This window comes from Rhipicephalus microplus, chromosome 4, assembly GCF_043290135.1.
Source record: "Rhipicephalus microplus isolate Deutch F79 chromosome 4, USDA_Rmic, whole genome shotgun sequence".
NCBI lineage: Eukaryota > Metazoa > Arthropoda > Arachnida > Ixodida > Ixodidae > Rhipicephalus > Rhipicephalus microplus.
Window position 1 is genome coordinate 42,059,272 of NC_134703.1, and position 19,270 is coordinate 42,078,541.

Below are 19,270 nucleotides of genomic sequence, written 5' to 3' on the forward strand. Positions count from 1 at the left end.
ACTAATCTTCATAAAACAAGTTAAAAGCGCAATTCATTTTTATTATTTTCAAAGTTGAAGCACAAGTTTAAAATCATAGCATTTAGGCTTTAAACATTGTTACCAAAGTAAGTACCGCAGCCAAGCCACAGCTGACACTTGTTTTTTGTTCTTTTATAGAGTTTAGATTTTGAGGCTGTGTGTAGGAACGTTACCACACTGGAACCGCCTTTCTTTGTCGGAAGGGTTGGCGTGGAGCGTCTGTTAGTGTAACTAGTAGGTCTGTTATTAAGGTTAGTTGGTCTGCCGCGTTCAATATCCGTGTATGCGCTGCTGTGGCGGTAACGGTCAGTAGCCCGTCGCCGGCATTAGTCACAGCAACATACTATCCGCATGAGCCGACGCAAACATGTTCCAGACAACACGTGCGGATCTCGGCGCCGACAACATCTCAGAAGACGTAAGTTTGGCCGTCTCCTTTGCTTAACTAAGCCGCAAAGGCTTGTGGCATGGGCCAAAGAGATGAGGAACCGTGTTCTTAAAAAGGTGCCATGTGCGAGTGTTCGATGACAGCTAACATGCCTGCTACAACGGTGTAACGAGTGCCGAGTGCCTTTCGTCATTTTGTTGCCATTAGTGCCACCTCTCTGTTGCCGTTTTTATTGGGTAATCAGTGTGCTTCCTCTTGAAGTCTGTCGTCAAGTATGACAGGTGCAACTTAGAAGTGTGGCAGCTTGGGCTAGTTGGTATGACATGACGATAGTTATAGCGCGAGAACAGAACGACGACACAGAGACAAGAAGGACCTTCGTGTCCTTCTTGTCTCTGTGTCGTCGTTCTGTTCTCGTGCTATAACTATCGTCATGACAGGTGCGTTCTGCCGCGGGTAAGTCCAGTGAAACGCCTATTGCGTGTGTTCATTGGCTTCTTATCTATGCCGGAGCACTACCGGCCAAGTTATTTTCAGTGCAAAATGTGATTACAGGTGAACGAAGTGGATGTAAAATCATGTTATTGTTATGACGACGTATTGCCGTAAGTGCGGAAAATGAGATTAGAAATTAGGCCGCGCCTATAGTGCCGGCATATTAACCCGGAGAACAAGTTGCCGGCAGTTTTTCCTTATTGGTTGCCCATGACCATGCGACTTATCTGCTGGCACATTTCTGGTGAGCCTGTCATGCTGGCTTGTTGTATTTTTATCTTTAAGCCGTCATTTAGCTATTTTTGCTCTCCGACATTTCGCAACACTGATCACCATTGTCAAGGACATGAGGCTCCCTCACCTAACTTAACCTAACCTAACAAGCCCCACAGGCAACGTAGCCTAACCTAACGAGCCCCACAGGCATTGTCCATGCAGTATGCGGCTGGTTCGCAGTGCCGCTCGTTTCAAGTGTGCTTCAGGTCGTGAGACGAGCTTCTGTGAGGTGGACAATATCACGCCTAGGTAGCGGTATTCCTCTAGCTTGGGCAGCTCCTCACCGTTTGGCAGCACCAGACCAGCCTCGGCACACTCCTCAGAGAACGTCACTGGAAACTCTCTTAGGAGAGAACTTCTGTCACCCGGTTGGTCGATATACTTTGCCGGCAATATAAACACTACCTAGAAATTAATATTTTCGGCTTCTCGAAATATTTCAGCAAGAATTCTGAAATGACTGCACCCTGACAAAAGTGACTTGCTATGGACGTCCATAACATGCTCCCGACTGGATTTTGGATATCACCTGCATTTCCAAACCAACAATTTTCTTGCAACTCTGGAGGATATCTATCGCAGGCCTATTTGGCGGCCTTTGCCTGAATCCAGTGTTATCCCTTGCAAGACCCAAACAAGTCTCGGACACACTGCGTATATGGCAGAAATGAAGGGATCTCTTTTATTCAGGGTGTTTTTCTAAAAACTGCCTTCTACTGTCTCTTTTTTTTCTTTTTACTCTCTGAAGTTGGTATTACACGCACTAAAATGAATAAAGTTGGACTAAAGCACTCGTGAACTTTTGTAACGAAGTCCATTTTTTACTTTGGAGTGCACATGACTATGAGGAGGAAATGCTGCTGACATTTAAAGTTGTATGCAATTACAACTGAAAAGTTGTAGGCTCTTGTGGGATGTTAAACACCACAAGTCAATTCTATGTGGTATGTAGTAAATCATCGCCCTGCCGCGGTGGTCTAGTGGCTAAGGTACTCTGCTGCTGACCCGCACGTCGCAGGATCGAATCCCGTCTGTGGCGGCTGCATTTCCGATGGAGGCGGGAATGTTGTAGGCCCGTGTGCTCAGATTTGGGTGCACGTTAAAAAACCCCAGGTGGTCGAAATTTCCCGAGCCCTCCACTACAGCGTCTCTCATAATCATAGCGTGGTTTTGGGTCGTTAAACCCCACAAATCAAACAATGTAGTGAATCGTCTGTGACCACCAAGACCCTTTTTTTCAAGTTTTCTTACAAATTCTTTTCTTTGCAGAGTTAGTACATGTGAGGTCTGTTTCATTTCAGCTGGGCTGCGAAATTCTGGGGAAAAAAGCTGCAACTGCGACTTGAAAGATTGATCGGCCCCCTACAGTTACAAGACACCACAATGAGGGACTGCTGCACTGTTTCTGGAAACAGATAGTACACGACTTTGGAAAATACAAGACCAATTCAGTATCACATACTCAACTACACAAAATGAAATGGGTAATCCATTGTGAACTTACTTACAGCGCAACACCAGAAAAAATACAGGACAGGGAAGGAGTAAAACAGAAAGAAAAGAGGCACTGACTCACAATTGTTGTTTATTGGAAAAAACGGGGTGAAAAGTATATATATATATATATATATATATATATATATATATATATATATATATATATATATATATATATATATATATATAGGTACTGGCAGCCTACATCACAACATGCGCAGAATACGAGGTGCACCGAGGTAGCGTTATCACACTCATGGCAATAAACAAGCTTGGCCTAAATAACTTAATTCTTTTTCATGCAGTGTGACGGATGGTTCACTAACGCACTTGCTACCCCTAAGCTTTATATGATATGCCTCAGCGATTTCTCTAGTTAGCTGGTTAGGATGCTTGAAGATGATGGTGGTTCTCTCAAAAATGGGACGACAACCGCATGACCTGCAATTTTCCGGCAGATGAAGTGGCGCGATCCCTTGAAGAAATAACTCATGCTCCCTTAAACGAACATTCACACATAGTAAGTTGCGTTTGTCCCACGTACTCCCTACCACACGATAATGGAGTTAAATGCACAGCTTTTTTTTACACGTGCGATGTACTTGTTCATATGATTCACAGCGCATCTTCCTTTTGGCCTGTTTGTTCCTCAGTGCAATGTCAACCATCGGGCAAATGCGACCTACCTTATGTTTGGGGGAAAAAAAAAAAAAGAACGTCGACACCATACATTGAGCCTACGTTTTTCAGCCCATGCGCCAATTTGTGTACATACGGGGTAATTTAAATATTGCTAATAGTTTCATGTGGTTACAAGTGATACAACATATAATGTGTGTAAGGTTGCTGGTTCAATCCTGACTGCAGCGGTCACATTTCGGTGGAGGCAAAAAAAGGTCTGTGTACTGTGCGATGTCACTACACCTGTAGGAACACCAGATGGTCAAAATTTTTGGAGTCCTCCACTTCAGCATCTCTCATAATTATATGGTGGTTTTGGAATGTAAAACACTAGATATTTTTGCAACATATAATGTACAGGCTTTTCCAGTCTTGGTGGGAACATGGCTCCATGTGGCCATGCTCCATAGACAGCCAGTGCATCTAGCAGCCACATCGTAGTGAAGCGATGGAGGATCACAGGTTGCTTTGCAACATTTGCTAGAATGCACCGCGCTCTTGCCGTGCTGTGAAACGGAGTAAGAGCGGTACGTCACTGTGCTCATACACCACTTTGGTTCAATGCGCCGCCATTCCAGATGCACTGGTGCTGGAGGTGGCGTATTTCTTTAAACATAAGCACTACATTGGATAGATCAGGGGGGCCTCAAACCTGCGGCCCACATTTGACTGTTTTTTACTCATATCTTTTTTATTCTTTTAATAGGTATGTTTGTCAGCTACGCAGATGTAGCTGGTCTGAAGTATTTTTTCGTGAAGTTTCTCATTAGGACACCATGTGTTAAAACAACTGGAACGAAAACTTTCTATCCCAGAATCTGCATTTAGATTTCAGCCATTCTGGGGATAAGTATCAATATGTTTCTCAAAATTATATGTCAATGCCCTTTAAGAAATGAGCAATATATGAGACACGGGCGAGGCGATTATAGAGTGACAACATCAGCTGATATTTCAATCCTTCAATCCTCACAGGAGAAAAAATTGTAACCGTAAGTGATTTCAGGACTCCTGAGATAGATCATTCTGTGTCTCTAGCGCTAAATCTTGCAAGTCTACAAATAAAACATTCATGCCATTTTTTTTTTTTTGCTATGGCCTCAGAGCTGGGCAAGTTTTTGACTTCCATGCTTGTGGGCCACCTTTTGGCCATTGTAAGGGCTTTGTGGATGGCAAGACAGGTAACAGTTGTGGCATTCATGTTGGTGGCTCTTGGCGCAGGAGGAAGCATCTTTGGTGAAGGAGCGCGACCGGACTTTGCGCACAGCACTGGACCAGATCCAGCAACGGAGACGTGCGCCTCCTCCAAACCCCCCCAATCTGCCTTCTATCGTAGGAGTAGTAGAACACCAGTTTAAGGATTGCGGGGATGGCGGCGATGCCGTTGAGGCCACAGTAGACAGTGAAACTGCGACTCCTATGAAGCCATCTCCATCCCAGGTGACTTTTGAAATGGGGAGGACATTCGAGCGTGTTGGTGGTTCATCACACATCCAAAGCCCTAGTGCACTAAACTAAGCACGTACTTTCAGCCAAGATTTTGTTGCAGGTCCTGAGCATATATTTGATACATTTATGGGCACTCCATCATAATTCGCACATGAAGGATACTTGGCTTGCAAATTCATTGACTGGTCCATTAAAAATTCTTACTTCAAGAACCATAGTGCAGTGCACTGTATGAACACGAGACCAGATGAAGGCAGGACAGGCATTTACTTTTAACTCTTCAGCAAGTTTTAGTGCAGATCCTGTTCATATATAAACATGCATCTGAAACTGCAAGGGAAACAACCGGCTTAAAGAAAGAAGGTGAATAGACATGGGTTGTCTCAGCCAAATGCCTGTTATTTCCTAGATAAAAAGAAAATACAACATTCAAGCTCGCTCTTGCATAAAAAAAAACTGATTGCATGCTAATAGCTTGATTGTTTAGATTAGACCACTCGTGCTTATTTACCTTCTAGCGTTCAACCAGCTGTTTCCTCTTACATTCTCAGAGGTGTGTTTATATATGCTCAGGATCTGCATTAGAAAGTATGTTGAAAGTGGACATTTGTTTTGTTTTCATCTGGTCTCATGTTAATTTAGTACGTATGGTTTCAGAAGTAAGAGTTTTAAAGGGACCTGTCAATGAATTTGTAAGCCAAGTCTCCTTCGGGTGTGAATTGTGATGGACTGTCCATAAATGTCTGAATTTATTACAACTGCATCTTGGTGCACTAGGTATTGTATTGAAAGAAAGTGAAGGTGTTATGTTGACTTGTGCGTTTTGCTGTGATTATTGTGAATTTGTGTTTAATTTAAGGTGACTTGTTTCAAAGTCAGTCATGCTCTATATTTATATAAAGCTAATCAATTTTGGGATCTAAATCAGTTATAAACTTGTTCTCATTTATATCCATTCAAGCAGACAAAAATTACTTTGCGATTTTCCTGACGAGGCTCACCCAACAGCTCGTTGAACTCGGTAGTGTCTTCAGCAAAGTGGTTCTTTGTAGCAATATGCAGAGCAATCAAGTTAAATGAGGGCTACCGTATCTACTCGCATAATAGGTGCACTCACATAATAGGTGCATCCCCAGTTTGGTCGTGAGATATTAGATTTGTTTCTATATAATGCACACCCCAAACTTGGCCATCATCAGTAGTTGTGTACCGTACTTGCACAGTTGCAATTCGACGTTCTCTTACGTTAAATGGAGCGAGGAAAAAGAAAAAAAAAGACTGTGGAGCACTGCACCAGCTGTGCAGGCTCGCCAAGTGAGGAAGAAGAGCAGTTGCCTGGACGTCGGAGTAACTTTGGCACTGGTGCCAGCGTGACTCTAAATGAAGCGTGGTATGAAATCCTCGTCAAGTACACTTTCATTTTCTGGTCAGGAAAAGCGCTGTCGCGTTTGCTACCTCGTTTGCAAATTTTAAAGCTTTTTGGTTTCCCTACGCGAGCTTTCACTTTTGCTGCCACTAAACGAGCTTGCACAAGCTCAGCGGACATTTGTGGTCGTTGATTTCTGTGCCGCCAATCTAAACATCGTATCATGCACACTGCTTTTGGTGAGTGCGATATTCTCGACGCCCAATCTTCATGCTGTCTTGTACAAACTTCCTGTAGCAACATGCCGAACCATAGGCTAGGCCTAAACAGCGTTTGTTCCCTTATGGTGGCAGTCATGGGTGATCAAAGTTGCAATTTTGTACAGAATAAAGTAACTCGTTGCGGTGGCTCTACTTGAAGGAGAGGAGGCATGAGTGGCACCTGTAATCCTCGATTCGTAGCACTTGCGATTCAACTGCAATGTATTGCATATGAGGTACCAAGAATGATTGGTACCATTCAGCGCACAAAATTTCGACCGTGATAATGTTTAATCTAGGCAGCTAGCATAGCCTATGAAGAAGGTTGGTTCGACTGTAGCATGGATATTTGTGTGTTCAGTGACTTGCAATATGACTGTCTATGCTGTAGTTGAAAATAAAATTTTGGAAAATTTTACCCTGCATAATAGGCACACCCCGAACTTGGAGCCGGATTTTCTGGAACAAAAGTTCGCTTACTATGTGAGGAAATACTATACTTGCCTGCTTGGGAAGCCTGTATAAATGCGCACATTGCATTTCAAACCAGCTGCAATAACACACGATGCATGATAAGCCTCTACACTTGCTTTGTATTATTGCAATGTTGACTTACAGCAGGCCTTGGCTTACATTATCTTTAGCTCCATTGTACAGAGATACTAAATAACATCCAAGACATTTTGATAAAAGGTTTTCATGTTTACTATGCAAAGTTTATTAGAAGGCCGGAATTGACTGCAAGGTCATTTACAGAAAATCATTGGCTAAAGTAGGCTAACTTGCGAACAGTTTTCAGGTCAATAATAAACGTTTCCTACAGCGGCATAACAGATGGCGGCAAATGACGGCAGTTCTTTAAGGGGGGAGGCTACCCTGGAGACCGAACTTTTTTATTTTTTAAGATATCTGGATGAAACTTTCAGGGGTTGTTCACTACAATAAAACTAGCACAACTGCTAAGTTTCACGAAGCTGTGTTTTTTAGTTCCAGAGTTATTGAGGTTTAACTGGGTGCTTCACATGGGTGCCTGAGGAAGAGTCGTGAGAAATCCCAGGACATGGTAGAAAGCTGAAATTCATTGTGGTCATTCCTTGATAGCTATCCCAGGGCGCTACAAAGCCGTTTTTTTTAATTCCCCCCCCCCCCCCCCCAAAAAAAAATTTCACGAAACTTTGAATTTGATGTAACCAGTAATGACCAGATTCATCAAAAATTAATTGTTTATTATAAATTAACAGCACCAATTTTCAAAAAAAGGAGCTTGTTACGCCCTTGCAAGGTCATTCAGGAACAGAATAAAAAAAACGGCACACAAATCTGATGAACGGTTTTCAAGTTCTTGCTTTCCTCAGCACCACAACTAGCAAAAAAATCCGTTCTGAGAAAACAGGCCGAGAAAGTTCAAAACACGTGTTTTCTTCAAAAAGCTCCAGCACAGTAGCTAGAAGTGTCCTGGCGCACTCTTTTCTTCTTTTGCCTGGCCTCCATCTTCTCTTGGTGTCTTTTCGAATCCTTTTTTAGGCGTAAAGCGTCTTTTTCACGAGCTCGCTGGATGGCCAGATGACCTGGTTGAAGTCCAATGGAGTCCGATATCACTTGGGTTGCTTTGCAGCAGCCGGCATTGTAGCGCAGCACTGCTTCATGCAGTGCTGTTTCTACCGCGATCAAGGATGAGTGTTGTTCCTTTGGCATCAGAGACCACAGAATGGAGTGGAATGATTCTGATGCATTTTGCGTCTTCGCTCCCAGGCAGCGCTGAAGAAGCGACTTTCGTAGATGGGCAGCATAGCTGCAGCGACATAGTCAGGTAGGCTGTGTTTATGTTTTGGCTGTGGCTCACGCTTTGCCTCTGCAGCTCTATGGCGGCACCACGATTGAGCCCCCTCTGGGCAAAGTTCATGGTGAGGGTCCTGGTCAGTCGATGTGACGTGGTGATATGTTGCCATCACTGCACGCTGCATGGCTGTTAGGTCAGTTGAATTGTTTCTCAGGGCCCAACCATAATATGCTGTCAGCTTTTCAATGAGGGCTTTAGTCAGCTTCCCCTTCCCACTCAGTGGCTTATCACTTTTCTGCACAATGTTTCGAAGAGCACTTCCAATCCTTTTCTTTTCTGAACATGGTTCAGACATTCTTCTTTTACAATTGGCACTAGCCCGTACACATTCTCTTCTGTGGGGGCAGCGAAGGTACGGCTGTCTCCGTCGGACACAAGAGTGGTGTACCGCAGGCCATGCTTGGATACAGACCGCCCAAAGAGAGTCAAGCCTGCCTCCACTTCCATGCTTCCCGATTTTGCGTCTGTGTTTTTCTGGCAAATGTGGTGCTTCTGCCAGCTTTCGTATGCTGCATCTCCAGGTTTGGGCCCTGTTTGGCATCCAAGGCAGTGGTTTGAAAGAACTACAGCATCCAAGATGAGACCTGTAAAGAAGTCAATTACCGATCCCACTCCGATGTGTGATCTGTGACCCCGCTTATGCCATGTGCCATCGTACACTACGGTGATGTCCTTGCAGAAGCTGGGATCCATTTCTTTATATGTTTTGATCACTGCTGTGGCAGAATCAGCATAAAACTTCTCCAAAGCGGTGGCCTCTGGCTTCCTGAACGTCTCTTTCAAGTGCTTTTGAAACGTCTTGTGGTGAAGACCTCTGTAAGAGACGTTCATGGCAGCCCAAAAGTCATTAAGAGCTGTTTGCCCCTTGCCTATTTTCTTTATAGCCATTATGGCGCGGACATTTACATCGAAAGCCTGCGTGTCTTTTTTGTGGGGTGATGTCCATAACTTATCGACGGTGCCACAAGAGGCGCACACGACTTCAAGTTTTGTTGCAAGTCCAAGCTTGGTGCTCTCTCGGACAGTCATAGCATCTTTCAAACATTCTTTGCACACTGTGCGGCTGAGCACGACGTTAAAGATGTTCATTTGAACGAGCGAAAAATGTTCGCCCTCACTTGTCACTGCAGGTGCAAGAGCCGGCTGCATCAGTTGAAATTTCTTCTGCGCCGCCGGCGTAGACTCGAGTTCAGCGCGAACGGCGTCACGACGTTTCGCATTCGCATTGATTTCTTCCTTCGTTAGGAAACGCGTCCGCAGATGAAGCGACGGTCCACTCACGCTCGATGGCGGCACCGATTCAGACGAAGTGCTGGGTCCGGCGATATCAGAAGCACTCGGTGTCACGCTCGATGGCACCGATTCAGACGAAGTGCTGGGTCCGGCGATATCAGAAGCACTCGGTGTCACACTGGATGGCATCGACTCGGAGCACGTGTCGAGCCCGGCGATCTCGGAAACACTCGGTGCATTTGCGGCTCCAGCCACACTCGATGTGTCGGATTCTCGACTGGCGACAGCCGACAACACAGTTCCGTCGCTGCAAGCGTCTACGCAGTCGGCGCCCGCAGCAGAATAGCGGAATTTCGATGATCGTATAAGCCGCATAGCGCGCCTCCGCGCACCGGACTTCCACACTGACTTCGGCTTCGTTGCCGGCATGCCCGCAACAACAAAGACGAAAGGCACAGAACTAGTGCAAAAAGAAAAAAAAAAACGAGAGAAAATGATCGAAAAGATAGCACAAGGCGAAGAGCGGCTCGTAAACAGACGTCTGTCGAGGCGGACGGAGCAGAGAGCAACAACGAAGCGAGCGCGCTGGACGCGCCATCGAGAGGAGCGACCGCCCCCGCTGCTGCACAGCAGCCAATGGCGGGCACGCTTTCTCCCGCGAGATATGAATGCGCTGCTCTAGCCAATCAGCGCTCCGCATCCCATCGCGGGAAAACACCAATAGCGTCTCAACTGTGCTGCCGACGCCATTTTGCAAGGCGGCGAACGAGAGAGAAAGAATTCACGGTCAAAACAACACCAAGATGGCGCGGGACGACCGCATGGTCCGGGAATGGCGCGCGCACAAAGTTTGGTTTGATTTCGGGATTTGCGCCTGTTTTGGACGCCGCGGCGGCCTCGAAAATAGTATTTTTTTTTTTGCACTTTGCGGTTGAATTAGGTGCTGATAATTACAGAATAGGTAGTTTATGAGACATACAACCCAAAAATGTGGTTTTTCAAAAGCCGACTTATTCGCGATTTTTCGGTTTTCAAGGGCCGCGTCCCCCCTTAACAAAGTCCAGTTTAGGCAAATGACATTTTCAGGGTGTAGTCAGCCGGACCATCTGTTTTCATGAGGGCAGCTCTCTAACATCTTAGTCGGTAAGCATCTTCTATTCTTCAAGCATTTGCGTAATTTTACTATGTGAAAATATAGGATGAAATGTCTTGTTGCACAGGGACCATGCTACCGAAGAGCTTCCTTGCTACTGCTTGAGGACATTGTATGGAGGCATAGGAGTGCTCAAGTGTTCTGTTAGCCAATGGGAGTGACCATAACATTGCCGCCAAGTCTACATTGTCACAGCTCACCAGTGACTGCTATTACTAGCTCAATGACCTGTATAAACGAGTGAAAGTGGAAGGTCCATGTGAAAGGTCCTGTAAGATGATCTCTCTGGCCATGCAAAGTCTCGAAGGCTCAGTAATGGCACATGGCAAAATATAGGCCTAAGTATTCGTTTTATGGGCATTTACTGACGCCTATGACTGTGAGCCTGTCCTTTTGGGCTTTGCATTGATAATTTGACAGGTTTGGTAAACATGCACGCAGGATCCACTGGTGGCTCTACGGCAACGGGAGTGGCTGCGCAACCTTCAAGAGCAACAGGAGCTTCAAAGTCTTAAGGTTGCTTCATTCTCACCTTTGAAACAGGTGCCCATACGTACCTTTGGTTCTCATCAGTTTTTTGCCATGTGCACTTATTATATTCTAGAGACTGTATCGAACAGCAGATTCTGTAGGTTCTCTTTTGTCAGTGGGTTGACTTAAATGGATTGCAAGAAGAGCTCCATTCACATTAGGGATGATGCAAAGTGCTTGAAATTTAATACCACTTTTGTACTGGCACAGCGATTCATAGTGGTTTGCGCAAACACTAGACAAAAGAGAAGTGAGAGGACAAATATGAGTATTTGTGCTCTCACTTTTCTTATGTCTCGTGTTTGCACTTAATATCATTATGAATGGCATGTTCAAACTCGCTCAGCAAGCAACTTTGTTGGCACAGCAAGCCATCAACTGACCATCCAATTTCGTTGGAGACCCTTTGCAGACGTGGAATTGTTTTTTTTTTTTTTTTTTCAGACCTGATCATTGAAATATATATGTACTTCAAGCTTGTGTGAATGATAAATTTAGGTTTGCAGTGAATTCAAAATGAATAGCAAAGAAGTCTTTAATCGTATACTATGGCACCCTCTATACGCCACTGTGCACCTTTGTTTGGGACGGCAAGCCCGATCCTTTGTAAAGCCAGGAAATAAAAACACCTGAACAGGGTGTAGTATTTGCATGACCACTCTATAGCACTGAGTTTAATGCATTAGTGAGGTGGTGTGGCTCTCTTGCAGGACTTGACTCTGAAGGAGAAGGAGGAACAGTTGCTGTTCAATGGTGAAGTACCCCCCCTGTTGCCAGTACAGTCTTCCGCACCGGCAACATGCACCACAACAACCGTGTCCTCAACCTCATCTACCTCGACACCGTGTTCCATCACCACGTCATCACATTCCAAATGCACCACCACCTCTTCTACCATGGGCTCCATGAACTCTATGCGTGCTAGAGCCAGCAGAGCATCTTCGGGGAGTAGGGGTCGGGGCAGCAGTCGCTCCAGGCCACCAAGTGTTCACCACAATAGCCGGGGCGGGCCCTTGCATCGCAGGGGACAGCACGGTAGGCCTTTTTTATTTGTGAAGCTGTTAAAAGCCTCTATAGCCAGCTAAAACATTGTTAAGTTGGAAAAGGCCACGCCCCAGTGACTGCAGCATGGGAGCTGATCGCTGCTGCAAATAAAGAAATAGTCTCACTTATGCATTTCCCAATATTCTCTAGATGCTGTCCAGCTCATGACATCAGTCTGCGATATTAATAATGAATTATAAGGTTTAACATCCCAAAATCACAATATCAGTCTGTAGTGTGGGCCCATTGGTGCATGCTTGTGCGCATTCGCCTCTGAGGAGGATATGCGTCTGGTTTCTTAAGTTCTACTGCACTATATATTTAGTAGGGAGTTCCTATGGCAGTGGTGGCCTCGCTATAGAATGTTTGCTACTCCCAGACGTAGTGTAATATCGTGGCCAGCCCATGGTAGAGGTGTAGATGCCTCCAGCAGTATGCCCAATTTATAATAATAGTAATAAGAAATAGTGTTTTAATAAAAGAATAAAAGCGAGCGTTATATGCCTCAGAAAATGCCCCCTCTGAATGGGTTGGGTTGGCACATGCAAAGCAGGGAACGTGGCAAAATGATGCAGGCATCATACTACTGAATTGGAAAGCATACACATACCCTTGCTATCCTCCACATACTTGCCCTTAACAGTTGTAGTTGTCATTTTCAACTGTAGTTTTCACTTCAAAAGCATCGCTCTGTTCCTGAAAAATGTTTTCAACTCTTTGGCTGGGCTAGAATAGAGTTCAAATCTTTCAAGTGATGCTTTTTTAGATACCTGCCTTGATTGGGTTGGTCGTTGGTCATCTTGGACATTTTGAGCACACAGTGTACGTGATGCATACAAGAAAGCCCGAGAATTAATCGATAAATTATGCTAAGTTGCTGGGAAACCTGACATGATGGAAAAGCACACTTGTTGTGCACACAAATATGTGTGTTATAAAAGAGTGTATTATAGATGAGTCAATCTTACTTCACATATAAAAAGTATATAAAATGAGACACCAATGTACCTAAGCCCCACCGTTGTGGTCTAATGGCTAAGGTACTCCGCTACTGACCTGCAGGTCGCGGTATCGAATTTCGGCTGTGGAGGCTGCTTTTTTGATGGAGGCGAAAATGCTGCAGGCCTGTGTTCTCAGGGTGCACGTTACAGAACCCCAGGTGGTCGAAATTTCCAGAGGCCTCCACTACGGCGTATCTCATAACTGTAGTGTGGTTTTGGGACATTACACCCCTCATATCGATCATCAAATCAACACCGTACGCCTGCAATAAAATACAAGTTCAGAAGAAAATGTGTACGAAGTACCCCGTTTGTATATAAAATACAAGAACTGCTTTCCAGAGCGTGCCTTTTATAAAGGGGTTCAACTGTAATTGAAAAGGCCTTCTTTAACAGCAGGGAACAAACACACTTTTTCCTGCTTTCTCCTGTAGCTATCACAATGATCGTTGCATGTTGAAGAACTTTATGCTGAAATGCTCAGGGGCACCACGGTTGCCGTTTTCTTCGGCAAACTTTCATAACAGCGAGCTTGAATTTTGTCGTATATACAGTAGACTCCAGTAAACACAACCTGAAGGGACCGGAAAAATGTGTTCCATTTAACAGGAGTTCCACTTACTGAGAGGTGAACATAGGTGCAGAATACAAGCTCGAAACCAAGCATTACAGAAGCAATAGTTCTATTTAAACAGTAGTTCCGTTCAACAAATTTCCGTTTACTGAAAGTCTACTATATAAATAATGTAGCTCATCGCAAGGATACAGTAAAAACGCAACAAACGGACAGTGAAACCTGAACTTCTGAAATCAATCTCGTGTGCGTCGCAGCACAGACACGCTGGTGCCACAGAGCGGGTGACAGGTTCTCGCATGCCTATGACGCAGAAAGTTGTCCGTGCTGTGACGAGAGTGTGCATTCTCATGGTGGTAGAGATGGGGAGCTAGAGGGAGGCAAACGCTCGAGCAGTTCGGCGACCCTTCAACAGGTTTGAGTGTACGGGTACAGTATTCTAGGTACCCTAGTTCGGGGGACATCCTCAGAGGAAAGGACTTCGCACTTGCAGCTTGTTTGACTGCGCTCTCCTGCTTCGCAAGTCGTGTCCTCGTCCAAGGCATCCAAAATCTTTTGTTACGCATGGTGGCGAGCTGGCTCAGGCAGGCTGGGGAGCACGAAACATGCAACTATATATATATATATATATATATATATATATATATATATATATATATATATATATATATATATATATATATATATATATATATTGTAAAGCTGGCAAAATATCAGGGGTGCTCAAATTATGTGCTCGGGCTGATCAAATTATGCGAGTAAATGCGGTGAAGCTCTATAATTACTCTGTTTTGATTAGAATCTGCTTTAATCGATTGATTGAAAAATGGGCTTTCTTTTACATGCAAAAGTGAGACTCACAACAGCAATTTCGCATGAAATTCAGGATTTGAAGAAACATTCAGTGAGCTTCTAACGCCACTTTGTAGTGTTGTACTTTTGCTCTCAGGCAGGTGAGGATGCCTAGAGCGAAAGGATTAGTAATCTTAGGTCGCGTTACAGTCTTGCCCACTTCATCTTGTCCAAGTTTCGGTGCTCTTAACAGCTCGCCATCTCCCATCCGGACAGTGAGCTGGGCCAGAAGGGTCGCCGAAGCACAGCAGTGTCCGGCCACCTAGAGCGGCCCGAGGGCTCGTCGTCATCCTGATTCCACTTCCCCAACCACACCCCCCCTCAAATGATTCCTTCGTGAATCAATAAAGTTGATTACCTACACCTACCTACCTTGCTGCCAAGTACTTCTGTGGCTGTGCTTTTGCTTACTCTTCCATCATGCCCCAGCGCTTTTTTCTATGCCTGTCCACATGCGCATAGCCAAATTCGGAACCATTGCCAGTTTTTTGTGCGGTTTTGGCAAAGGCACAAGATTCTTTGCTACTTACTGTGGTTTCTGCCACTTATAGTCAAGGCAGTGTAGTTAGTACCGCATTTTCTTGCTTATAACATGTACCTGCATATGACCTGCACCCCTAACTACACACTGCAGGAAAATAACAATGTCTTCCTCTTATTACCATGAAGACAGCTTGTGTACCAAAATTCACGTCTAACCCACACTCCGGCTTTAACTTCGAAACTTCTGTACATTTTGTGCTGGCTATACGAGAGAAAATGTGGTGGCCCCTTTCACATCTAGAGGAGTGATTGTACCAGTACTCTTTATAAGCAGGCATATGATGAGTCTCAATATGCTCGCCAATGGTGATTGAAATTCTTCTTACTGTCGTACAGGGGTATCCAGAAGCTGTTCCTGTTACTTGCAGTCCTGTAATCTTTTGATTAATGGCTGCAATTGTAATATGTTTCACGTCACTTCGGTTGCTTTCTTGGTTGCTTGTTTTTTGCAAGGTGGCCGTTGGGGTCAAGAATGCCGGGCCAAGGAGATTTCCATGCCTCAGGGTAGAGAAAATACTACACCTAAAGGCAGAGAAGATGCCACGCCTCAGGGCAGAGAAAATGCCACGCCTCAGGGCAGAGAGAAGCCTGTGCAACAAACTGGGCAGGCCAGCAATGAACGAGGTGAGAGTGCATAAAGATATGGCCGCTTCGTTGCATTAACTGATTTATTTGCGTGTCATTGAACTGTGCTCTTGTGCTAAATTTTGAAAATTGATTATATTTCTTTGTATATAAGCGCCGTCGCTCCTTAGTTTTCTGTCCGCCTTGGTGGAACAGTGGCTGCGGTGCTCGGCTGCTGACCCAAAGGTCGCGGGTTTATCTCGGCCGTGGCAGTTTTCATTTAGATGGAAGCGAAATGGCAGAGGCCCGTGTGCTGAGCGATGTTGGTGCATGTTAAAGAACACCAGATAGTCAAACTTTCGGAGCCCTACTCTATGGCGTCTCAAAATTATATCGCGGCTTTGGGACATAAAATCTGAGATAATATGTCAGTCGAAATCCGCTACAACGAACGCCGCTACAACGATAAATTTACGGTTCACCGTCGGCAGTTCATAGGAGTCAATGCATAAATATTGTCGTTACAACGAACATTTTTTATTCTACCGTCCCGCTTCAATGAATTTTCTCAATGCAATTCCCAACTCAGATATTTATCGCTATATATTAAATGCAGTATTTATTATTTTGATGCATTTTCAGACCTTGAATATACGTCGACGAAGTCTAAAACATGCGTTGGCACCACAAGAAACCGCTGCTGTTCAGCAAGCATGAGGGCTGCCATTGCTCGATAGCAATGGCAGTGAGACTGCCCTGCTTTTGCCACTGGCTTGCTTTATAGCCGCAGAGAATCCGAAGCTTAAGCTCAGTTCATAGTTTTCTTTCTCGCAGCTGTGCTGGACGATTTTTTTTTCGATGCCAATGCGAATCACTTTGTTCGCGCTTGGCTGTTGTGTTAACTAATCAGAGCAGCTGTTCATCTGCATTATCAACAAAATCAGCTAGCCGCGAGTGGGGAATGATAAGAATGGCATAGAATAAGGCAGAAGTCACCACTCCACGATACCCTGCCTCCATCACAACGTTGTCGAATACATTTTGACGGCAGACAGCTGCTGGTGTTAACATGTTAATGCAGCACTTTCGTTTGTTCATGAAAGCGGTTGTAGGCGTTGTTTCAGCATGATTTTCACCATGGCCTCGCTATGCATGGGTGAGAATCATGTCGTGACACTGTTGGGAAAGAATAGCAAGCAGTGGACATTTTTTGAATTTTGAGAGTAATCGTTCCTTTGTTTCGCTAGCTCAGATCAGCTACATTTTGTCCATTTCACTACAACCAAATTTTCGCTTCAACGCAATTTCTTCCGCGCCCCGTCAGTTTCGTTGCAGCGGGGTTCGACTGCATTGTTAATTAATATCCTGACAGCTTTCGTAAAATTTAGATACGGGTAAACCTGAATATAATGAAATTGGCAAATTCCCAGAAAAATTCGTTGTATATATATGAGTTTATTATAAGCAGGTTCTGTACAAAAATTTGAAAAGTCTACGCACAAATTAAACAAAAGGGGAACTGAAGGCAGAGCTTGCCCAAAACACTCATTTAGGTAAAAACTGCATTATTATTGCAATAGCAATTATATGGACCCTCTCGCTTTTTGTTTTGGTTTGGAGGGAGAGGGAGGGTACATCCGCGCTGTGGCCCCGACAGAAAGAACGCCATCTCGGGAGGCGCAGGCCTGCCTCGTGAACACCCGCGTGCAATAACAAACACTCCCTCTCGCATAGGAGTCTCCTGGGCCATCAGCGCACCACTGCCGATGAAGCGGCAGCGGGGAAACCACGGGAGTTGCATGTTCTTGCCAAATTGACAAAATCCTGGACAAAATTCCTGATTGTCCGTAGCAAACATTCGTTGTATCAAGGAAGATCTCCCGTTGTTACTTTTTTACATAGAGGTCGCAAATACATGAGCTTCTATGACGTAAACGGTGGGGACTGGAAAATGTTTGTTATATCAAGGAATTCGTTATATGGAGAGTTGTTGTAAGCAGTTTTAGCTGTATGGATATCACTGTCTGCTTGGCTGATTGATAAAATGTGCTTGGAAGAGAGGCAAGTAAGAGCTCTATTTCTCAGGCATGAAATAAATGTGCAGAGGGCTAGGAGTGAAAGTTAAACCTCTTCTGTCTTCGTTTCCTGCGCATTCACGCTGTGTCACTCCCTTTTCCAGGACATGCCAACAGCCCACAGAAGACGACAGAGCTTGCAAGCTGGCAGAAAAAGGCGACGCCAGTGTCAGTTGAGGACGAGGCAGCCATGCTAGCGCAGGCGATTGAGCTCAGCCACCTGGACAGCGCTGCCGATAGGTGAGGCTGCTTTTTGCTTTGTTGTGTTAGTTTTGCAGCACTTGCAGAAACATTGAAGAAAGGCACAACACTGGCATTGCATTTCTGTCTTCACTTTTTTTTTTTCGTGTGATCTCTGCAAAATAAAAACTAGTATGTACAGTCAAAGCTTCCTAATTCAACCCGTTTAAATTGAGAAAATTGGATAATAGGAATGTGTTCTCTGGTCAGGGCAAGCGTATGTATTGTTTGAGGGGACAGGGTTAGCAAAAATATTCAAACAAATCATTTTTCTTTCTGCAATCTGCAGCTTTCTCTGAACCAGAAGCAGTCATTTGTTTGTCTTAGTACAATTTTTTAAAGATGATAGTCTTTATTGGGGACCTTCGTCGCAAAAATTTTGGTCTGTCTGTCTGTCTGTACATTTTTCGTCTATTTTTCCACCCTTAACGGTACCTTTAACGGCACCAAAATATCCAATTGATACTCCAAACGGCCGACCCCACCCGCAGCGGCCACCAATATTGCTCAAGGTTCAGCGTTCATACTTATGTGATTGTCAATTAAAAAGCAATTATTGCGCATATCTGAGGCACCATAATAACACGTCAATATTATGTATATCTTTTACTAGAAAAGGCATACATGAGTAATTTTAAGGATCGTAGCCTTTATAATGCTGCACTGGCCATGCAATGCTTGCACGAAATGGCAAGTTTTTCCAACGTTTTGCTAAGAGGACACGGTGGTGGCACCTACCCATCGCCTTGCGTTCTACACCTTATCACCTCAAAGACGGGCGCACGCCGTTTTCCAGGATAACTGCCAGATAGCGCTCATGTCTCACGCGTGTTGCGACTTAATGCACTCGTTCACCTCCGCTGCACGCTCAAGGCACTCTAATGCAGTGCCTCCAGAATTCCATTCACCCATTTTTTCTTGCACAACATCAAATAAACGTTTTGTTCACTCTCTCCAGACGCAAGACTATCATCTTTCGACGACATTTGACGTGTAACATGCATATACAGGGCCATTTTTTTTTTCTCTAAAAATGACATACAGTCGATTCCTCTAAACGGAACTCGAAGGGGATCCATAAAACGTTCCATTTATCAGAAGTTTCATTTGTGTTTCACAAATGAGTTGTTTTTCACAAGGTACGCACCCATGCCTGACAAACTAGCCAGAAATTCTGGACAAGCCAA

General features: G+C 44.6%; 1 protein-coding gene across 4 annotated transcripts in view; it reads left to right on the forward strand.

Annotated features, from left to right (window-relative positions):
* Window positions 1-126: 126 nt before the first annotated feature.
* The window catches only part of LOC119171917 (uncharacterized), a 54,009-nt gene continuing 34,865 nt past the window's right edge, over window positions 127-19,270 (forward strand). For 3 of the 4 annotated variants that reach the window (XR_012894881.1, XM_037422804.2, XM_037422807.2), the window contains exons 1-6: window positions 128-439; window positions 4,580-4,798; window positions 11,101-11,202; window positions 11,901-12,225; window positions 15,658-15,828; window positions 17,948-18,083. Coding sequence is in view for 3 of the 4 variants with exons in the window: in XM_037422804.2 (XP_037278701.2) it covers window positions 389-439; window positions 4,580-4,798; window positions 11,101-11,202; window positions 11,901-12,225; window positions 15,658-15,828; window positions 17,948-18,083 (1,004 nt within the window). In the remaining variant the exon portion in view is untranslated. Of the gene's footprint in view, window positions 440-4,579; window positions 4,799-11,100; window positions 11,203-11,900; window positions 12,226-15,657; window positions 15,829-17,947; window positions 18,084-19,270 lie in introns of all 4 variants that reach the window. The other variant, XM_037422805.2, reaches the window with a different exon arrangement.